Source organism: Cucurbita pepo, chromosome 18, assembly GCF_057944985.1.
Source record: "Cucurbita pepo subsp. pepo isolate OVF chromosome 18, ASM5794498v1, whole genome shotgun sequence".
Lineage (NCBI taxonomy): Eukaryota > Viridiplantae > Streptophyta > Magnoliopsida > Cucurbitales > Cucurbitaceae > Cucurbita > Cucurbita pepo.
The window spans coordinates 1,708,998-1,718,180 of record NC_141815.1 but is presented as its reverse complement, the minus strand read 5'-3'; the positions used below and the strand labels follow the sequence as shown (position 1 = coordinate 1,718,180).

General features: G+C 34.5%; 1 protein-coding gene across 1 annotated transcript; it reads right to left on the bottom strand.

Moving 5' to 3' along the window:
• Positions 1 to 250: 250 nt before the first annotated feature.
• LOC111780481 (putative disease resistance protein RGA3) lies at positions 251 to 3,663 on the bottom strand. The gene has a single exon (XM_087119455.1). The coding sequence runs from the start codon at positions 3,367 to 3,369 to the stop codon at positions 385 to 387; it is 2,985 nt and encodes a 994-aa protein (XP_086975581.1). The 5' UTR covers positions 3,370 to 3,663; the 3' UTR covers positions 251 to 384.
• Positions 3,664 to 9,183: the final 5,520 nt, after the last annotated feature.

Genomic DNA, 9,183 nt, shown 5'->3' with positions numbered 1-9,183 from the left:
TAAACCATTTAATTTTTTAGATATTTGAATTCCTACCTAAATTTAAAAAATAAAAACAAAAAACAAACTTTTTTTTTAATTAATTTTTAAATTTTAACTTATATCTTGAAAGTATGTATAAAAATATATAAATGTTTATAAATTTAATTAGAAAACTAAATATTTCATAATTACGTCATTTTTTTTAAGAAATTTCATTGGAGTAAATGTCTAAACGTAAAATAGAATAATAATTTGAATAAAGATAAAATAAAATAATTTGAATAAAGATAAAATGATGAACTAAAATGTTACAAATAAAATAGATGATCTCCAAGAAAGCGTAGTAATTAATGTAGTAATAGAATTAGTACAATTGTTAATATAAAATATAAAATAGTTATTCTAGGATACACGAACGTTGGGTACATGTGAAACTTTTTCCCGTTCAACACTACCTTCACCAACTTCAAGCTGGGAACATTCATACACATCCAAACGATTCAATCTAGTTAGATTTGACATAGCTTCTTTCGAGGGCAAGTTTTTCAAATTTCTGCACTTTAATAATTCCAATGTCTCCAAAGATGTAACGTTTCCCAACCATTCTGGCAAAGATTCAATGCCATTAAAACTCTCAATACGCAACAATCTTAAAGAAGTGAGAAGCTCAAGTTGTCGAGGAAGTTGTGTCAAACTATTAGTTCCTTTTTCATGCAACTGAAGAATTTCAAGTGAATTGAAAGGTATGAATCGACTCCAATCATGACCCTCCATTGGTCCTTTAACTGTCAATGCTTTCAAGTTATGAATACCATGGAGCCCCTCCGGCAAATTATGAAAGTTTTCAATTCTTAATGTAATCAAGTTTTGCATATTTGGAAATGAAATATCATCACAAAAGTCGCATATCCACAAATGTTCGAGTGAGCTACAACATTCTAACCAGTTTGGTAGCTTTACCAAACTTGTACAATCACAAATGCTTAGAGATTGAAGCTTTAGAGGACTTCGAAAACTTGAAAATAACCTTGCATTCACCGTGTCAGCTTCCAACCTCTGGCTATGAGTTGTAAAAATGTTTGGAATATTCGTTAGTTTGAGACAAGAACGAATGGTTAAGCGTTCGAGATGAGGAAAAGTTGTACAATTCGTCACAGTAGCAACATCATTCCATTGCTCTAAACTGTCCATTCTCCAAATTTCAAATGTTTTCAATTTAGGAAATAAAGTTTTATTGTTGCAATAATTCCCGTAAAACTCGTCTCCAATACTTTTTACACCACTTAGGTCAGAAATTTCAAGAACCTCCAGTTTGGACAACTGTCCCAGCATTGGTAAAGTTTTACATCTTATGCAAGACCGTAACTCAAGTTTAATTAAGTTTTCAACAAAAATACCACTGGGCATAAGTTCACTTCCAAAGTTATCAATACGCAATGCTTGAAGGTTAATGTGTGGTTGAAGCCCTTCCAACACATTCAAATCATTATCACCACAGTCTTCTCTGCTAAAACTCCATTCAAATGATAGATCAAAAATATTTTCCTTCTCAGCTAAATTTGCAGCCATAGCCTCCTTTTTACTTTTGACTTGCTCGAGTTTTTGAAGGCTTAATTGACCTTTAAGATTTTTTAAAGGTCCAAGCTCCTCAATCTTATATCCTTCATCTGACCCAACTACAAAAACAGAAAGCGTTTGAAGTTGAGTCATTCGACTTAAATATTTAGGCATTTTAGTTGGTGAATAACCCTCCCCCATTTCTAAATGCCTTAAATTGACCAACTTTCTCAACTTTGTAGGTAAGTTCAACTCTGTGAGCTTCAAAGTCTGCAAATGGTAAAGCAAAACAATAGATTTTGGAAGCTTGCTTATTCTAGCATTTGAAATGTCAAGATACCTCAAATGTTTCAATTTACCGATTGTATCAGGCAATTCAGTTACGAACTCACCACTAATAATTAAAACCCGCAAGTAGATGAAGTTAGTGATCTTAACTTGATTACCAAATGGTACATTTTCACAACAATAAACTGTTCTTCTTCGACGGATCAAAAGAACTTTATCACCATGAGATTTTCCATTTGTTACAAGGTCCTCTCTCAAATGCTGATCATTTGAAATAGTACATGCGACCTCGTATATAAGATCATGCATCTTACAATATTCAACTTTTCCTCTCTCATCCTTGAGAACATCTTGAAACAAAGAGCGAGACAACAAAATATCGAAATATCTCGCTCCAATATCCTCCATCGTTACATTGCTTCCATTGGGTAGTTGAATAAACCCTTGTGCTACCCACATTTGAACAAGTTCTTCTTTAAAGAAGATAAAGTCTTGTGGAAAATTTGAACAGTAGGCAAAACATTGTTTTAATGAGGAAGATGGTAAACGGTCCACACTTAATTTGATTGTAAATAAAATAAGATCATCCTTTGGTAATTCGATTCTCACTAGATTTTCCAAACTTGATTGCAATTCTTCATCATTCTTGCATGATTTCACCATTCCTCCCAACACTTTCACAACCAATGGTATGCCACCAAATTTTTTAACAAGTTGTCCTCGAATGACATCCGGAATTACTCGTAATTTACCTTCAAATGCACATTTTTCAAATAAAGACCAACAATGATCATCTAGTAACTCCCTCAAATGATGTCTGTATTTTGTCTCCATAATTTCTGCAACTTTATCACTTCTAGTAGTCACAACGATAGCGCTTCCTATATTTTTATTGATCTTTAGCAAACAAGCCCTCAACTCATTCCAGAGAATGGGTTCCTCGTTCCAAACATCATCAAGCACAAGAAAATACTTTTTGCCACTGAGCAGATCTTGGAGCTTCCGAAGAATGACTTCCTTTTCATCTGAGCCACCAAATGTAGGATTCAAGGATCCCAAGATTGCTCTTAAAATTTTGTTGATTTTAAAAGGATCAGACACGCATACCCATATAAAAGTATCGAAATTCTTCCTTATCACTTCATGATGGAAAATCTCCTTCACCAGAGTTGTTTTTCCTAACCCACCCGTACCAACAATGGGTAAAACAACTAAAGTTTCTTGGTTATTGAGGGCAAGTAGGTTATCCACTATGTTTGATACTTCAGTTTCCCTTCCAATAACTCCAATTTCATCTGGAAATGAGTCTGTCTCTCGAGTTTGATTAAGATCAATTTCAGCTTCATTAGATATCGTAGCAACACATCCGGATGGACTTTGTGTAGAATTAAAAGTCAGCCAAATTTTTAGCCACAGTTGTGATTTTATTTGCCATTTTGAGACGAAAAGCAAGGGGATTTTTGGAGAATGAAAAGAAATTACGTACCACCTTATATTTTTCGATTTCCACTTTGCGTCGAACGTCTTCATAAGCAAGCTCATCGAATAAAATATCAGCTTCGAAGATGATATCTTCAAGCTGCTTCACCCATTGCTTCTGGGATTCAAGGTTTGTCTTCATTCTTTCAGCATCCCTTAGGATGGCTTGCGCCATGAGTAAAGAGTCCTTCAGCTTAGAGAGTTCCTCCTCGTATCCTGATGCCAAGCCGATCTGCTCGGCCGCCAGCTTCACCGTCTTCTTCAACACTTCCTGTACGGCAAAGGTCCACAGGAATTCTGCCATGTTTGTATCCTTGAAGTCTCAAAGTTAGCAATTCGAGAGGATTTGTGTGTGTTAGAATGAAGTATACCCATCTAACATCTTTTATTAAACACATTTAACAAGGTGGGCTCCAAAGAAACAATAACCACAATAATTGATGTTTGAAAAGTAAGGAAACCACGTTTCAAGACTTTATTTTTAATGACTATTTTTATTTTATTTTAATTAAAGTAGGTAAGATAGAAATTTAGTACAAACTTACAATATATATATAAATGTCACATCCTCATTTCCTCCATTGATATCCACAAACATATTTGATTAGAGGAAAATTCAAAAAGAAAATCCTTACAAAATTATCTACCAAGTCCTTCCCCTCTTTTTCGAAATTAGTGATTGATATTCAAAAAGATGACTGACTTTTAAGACAATTGTTGGGTGGGTAACAACTCACCATGTCTTGTGTTCCTAAACCTTTATCACCTTTCCCCTTTAGGTGGTGTCTTGCCTCATTAACAATCTTCCTAATTGATTTACAAAACTTAGTCCACAATTTGATAATTACTACCGATTTTCCTATAGTTCATTCATTAGTTAGTAACTTATTCTACTAAGTCTACTAATAGTTCTCCTAAGGTTATTCCATAAGTAAGTATAAAATTTGGCTACGCGTGATGGCGCGTGGTGACGCGTGGTGGCGCGTGAGGTACTATTATCAATCCTGTTCGACTTTTGTTTGCCCGATTTTAATTCTAATAATATTTTTATGTGATTTATGACCTAACAGGGGAAAATCAGTATTTTTAGACACCCTATTTGCACGGAAACGTTAAACGAAAGGGCATGCGTCAATCATGTAAGTCACCACATGGTTTTAGGAAGCAATACTTGTAGGAATCGCTTGATATGAATGCATGCTAGTGAATTTACCTTAGGTGGTAGCTTTCCGTGAATGAATTTACGTAATCTGATTATTATGAGTATGAATGTATTATGTGAAACATTATGAGAATTATTAAGTGTTGCAATTATGCTTTAAACTTCCACTATATATATGCATATGTTTAATTCATGCTGAAAGGAGGATGTGAGTTTGTGAACTCCGCACTTCGGGTGCTTGATGGATGTTATCACCCTGTTGAGCATGTATATTTAATTTGCAGGAAATATGTATGATGATGTTAGATGACGGTTGTATGCAAACTCAATTATTTTTCAAGACCCATTAATAAGTTAGGCCTAGGGTGTAACGACCCTAAATTTCCACATACTTAGAGTCGATACTAACGTCTTATGCTCATCTATAATGCGGAAATATAACTCTTACATGAACATAGTTGATAACGTAAACTTCAAAAAAACGTTTAAAACAATTTCTTCTCTGGAAAACACAGCCATGGTCTTACGTGTTTAAATATGAAATACTGAAATTTAGAGAAAACAAAAACAAATACAAAATAATTTAAAACAATGAAATGCAAAACAACCTATTCTAACTTAAGACTAGAAATTTAAATATGAATCTACCCTATGCACGTGCCACAGTCTCTGCTTGCGATGCCGCTGTCCTCCGTACAAGTGCGCCTTGCCTTTACCTGAAAAATGATGTGGCATACGGCTTGAGTATTTCAAAGAATACTCAGTAAGTGGCCCCACTATAGGGGGCCATGCAAATGCAAACACATGCAATCATGATTTAGGGACATATCTCTAATCATCTTAGGGGTGGCCTCCAGTCTCGGACAAATTGGATGTGTAGTACTTCCCTACACACGACTCACACGTGCGAGTGTGAATCCCCAGGGCGCTCGCACACCCCCTGGACCCTCTGGTTAAGCTAATCTGTAGCGACGTCCGGAGGTCAGCGGAACCCCATAGTGTCATGCATCTCATGAACACCCTCATCTGTGTGCTTTCGCACCTGTGCGCATACGCGCTCGTCCTATGGTGCGTCCGCACTCATCATCTCTAGGGGAAGTAGCCCTATGCTTATGAACATACAATATGCATGAGGTCCCTCTAAATCCATCATAATGTCTCTTCTGACACAACCCTCTAGTCTCATCTCTTTGTTACTCTAGGTAACACATACTGGATATTTATATTAATATCATTTTCACGCTCTAAGGGTTGTGTCCTATGTCGATCTAACGACATGATGCAATATGGCACTCATCATCATATAACATGCTCAATATGAAATACATCATCATATTAAGGTAAACGTCACGCAATCATCATACTCATCATATTGCCACAAAGTGCATCAAACATATCAAGTACGTCAATCATCAAAATATATATATATTACGCATATCATCAAGCATCATAACTCACACATCATCATAACTCATATACCGCATCGTACGACATAGTTTATACATCATCATAACTAATACAATTTTTTTAGCCTATCCTATAGTAAGACCACTTACCTGGTTGGCCTTAGCCGAAGAATTCCCTAATTTATTTACGTAAGCTCCCATTCCTCGAGAGCTACACCAAATGTTGCCAAGGTTTGCTTCCTATCGCATCGTTCGTCACATTTTGTTAGTATTTCATATTTTAATTAATAATCCAACTAACCGTGTGAAAAATTGCTCTAAACGGTCTCAATAAAAATCGAATTCCATGTTTTCATTGTTTCTAAATTATATAGGATAATAAAACTTAAAACTTAAATTAATAATATGTCAATATTATTAATATTTCAAGTAATGTTATATCCTATAGATACAAATATAACAATTTCTCATATCTTCTTCTATCACTTATTTCTCTTCTATGTCATATTTTAATTCTATTTACGGTACTTGCCATTTTTAAACCGTTCTAACTTTTTTTTATTTCCTAAAATCCTCTCTTTTGTTCTTTTTTCTTCTTTCTTTTAACTCTAATTCTGTTTAGCCTTTCAATTTTGTCATTGCCATATGAACCGTACTTGCCATCTTCAAACTGTTCTAACTTTCTTTTCTTTCCTAAAATCCTCTCTCTTTTGTTTTTTTTTTTTTTTTTGTTTTTTTCTCCTTTCTTTCAACTCTAATTCTGTTTAGCCTTTCAATTCTACTTCAATTTTGCCATTTGCATATGAACCATACTTGCCATCTTCAAACTGTTCTAACTTTCTTTTCTTTCCTAAAATCCTCTCTCTTTTGTTTTTTTTTTTTTTTTTTGTTTTTTTTTCTTCTTTCTTTCAACTCTAATTCTGTTTAGCCTTTCAATTCTACTTCCATACCTAATTATTTTAAGCAATTTAAATTTAATTCTTTTAATTAGTTTCATTCTTCTAGGCAGGCGCAGTTTAATTCTTTTAATTAGTTTCATTCTTCTAGGCGCAGTTTATTACAAGCGATTTAATTCTACTCACCAGATTTTCTTTAGCTTTACTATTTCCAAATCTAATCTTCCTCCTCTCTTTCTGTGAAAATCTCTTTTGATTATGTTTTCCAAATATGGTATAAAAATCTTCCTCCTCTCTTTCTGTGAAAATCTCTTTTGATTATGTTTTCCAAATTTGGTATTTTTTATTTTTATTTGATCTGTCTTCCAATCTTTCTCTTTTGATTATGTTTTCCAAATTTGGTATTTTTTATTTTTATTTGATCTGTCTTCCAATCTTTCTCTCTTTCTCTTTTCCTTTCTCTTGAAAATCTCTTTTGATTATGTTTTCCAAATTTGGTATTTTTTATTTTTATTTGATCTGTCTTCCAATCTTTCTCTCTTCTCTTTTCCTTTCTCTGTCTCATATTTTAATTCTATTGACAGATTTTATTTTTATTTGAATATGTTTTCCTTATCTTTCTCTCCTCCTTATCTATCTATTTCTTTTTCTTCTCGGATCAATTTTCATGGACCCTATAGATAATTTCTAATTCAGATCATTGCAACAGATAATTTCTAAATTTCTAACTCAGATCTAAATAATTGCTAATATGCTTTGTAGAAAGAAGGAGAAAAATAGAAAAGGTAAATGTGACTACTAAACTTTTCAAATGACATCTCTCTTGCTCTGTCTACCATCTCTCAGTTATCTGCCTTCCTTCTGGTTTCCTCCAAAAAAAATATTTTCTTTCTGTTTTTGTTTTTTTGTTAGGAGGTGGTCAGTTTTTTTTTTTTTCTTTTTCTTTATTTTGTTGTTATTTTTATTTTAACACACACACACACACATATATAATTAAACCCAACGGGGCGTCACATAGGGATTTGTGGTTAGAAGTGACATTGCGTCTAGGCCTAACCTTTCCCTAGGAGCATAGCAGAGCACCACTGCAAATGAAGTACCTTCTTAAGAGTGTTTTTAGGTTACTAGTTGTGTAAATGATATCTATAGTTTCGTGGGAGGACCAAGGGTTCCTGATCAGTTCTCATTGCTTCTAGCCGTTTTGCATGGGAAAAGTGTCCCCATGTCGTACAGTCCATTAGCTACATGGGAAAGGGTTGGGTCGCGCCCCCAATAAGGGGGACTATCATAGGCCTAGGAGGTACTCAGCACACCCCTAGGTAAGATGCCATATAGTCTCAGAATGCCATACAGAGGTAGCGCCTCTTAGAGAGACACCAGTCATTACGACTCGATATAAGGAGGTCTTACGGATTACAAGAAATGACGGAGAACCAGAGAAGCCCCAAGGGGATAAGACCAAAACCAGATGTCCTTAAGCCAATTAGAAGCCCGTGGGAACCTCTTAAGCTTGGGATGCGATGGGAGACTATAAGTAGGCGGCTTACTAAGTTTGATTTTTATACTCATCCAAGTTTTCCTATCTTTTTCAGGTGTTTGCTGACTACTGGACGGGATGGAGGAGCGTTCGAGAGCTGTGCTATCACAAAGGGAATCGTTCCGGAGCGTCAGTTTGTTTTCCATCTTTTGGAGTCTTTTGTATATTCCTTTTATATTTGTATCCACTTGTAACATTTTGCTTCTTCTATTTTAATTAAATGGTAATTTTATCTTTTACTCTTCTCTTCTCTTCTTTTCTTTTCTTTTATTTTTGTTTATTTTAGCTTTTGTCTTTTTGGTCACGGTCCAGATTTTTGGTAGTAACAGTACTAGAGCATTACACTCCCCTCCTTTTCGCTCTTTATTATTGTCACTTCTCCTATGGTGACTTTCTATGGTGATGAAATTTGTTTCAACATCGTGGCTCTGATACAAAATGTTCGATGTGACCCTTGATCGAAATATGCTTAAACAAGTAAAACAAGCAAATGAACAATTTGAGTGGAGAGATCTTTTAGAGCAAAGAAACCTTAATCACTTGCTTTTCAATTCTTTAGGTGGTTGTTAGAGTGAAATGAACATATATCTCATTTGTATTTATAGAACCACTAACAATCTTCCTAATTAAATTACAAAATTTGGTCTATAAACACAAAACTTGGTCCAGAATTTGGTAACTACTACCAATTCTTCTATAGTTCTTCATAAGTTATTAACTTATTCTACTAAATCTAGTCATAATTCTCTTAAGGTTACTCCATAAACTAATAACTTTCTACTCAGTTTACTAACCAGCGTTATCAATATTATGGTTTAGATTTAGAGGCATTCTTATTTTTGTAGGCTTTAGTTGTATATTCTTTGAAGAAAGGCA

Bases quoted from the DNA above. Each gene is read 5' to 3' on its own strand.
- LOC111780481 (XM_087119455.1), bottom strand. From the start codon at position 3,369: ATGAGCTTGCTTATGAAGACGTTCGACGCAAAGTGGAAATCGAAAAAT.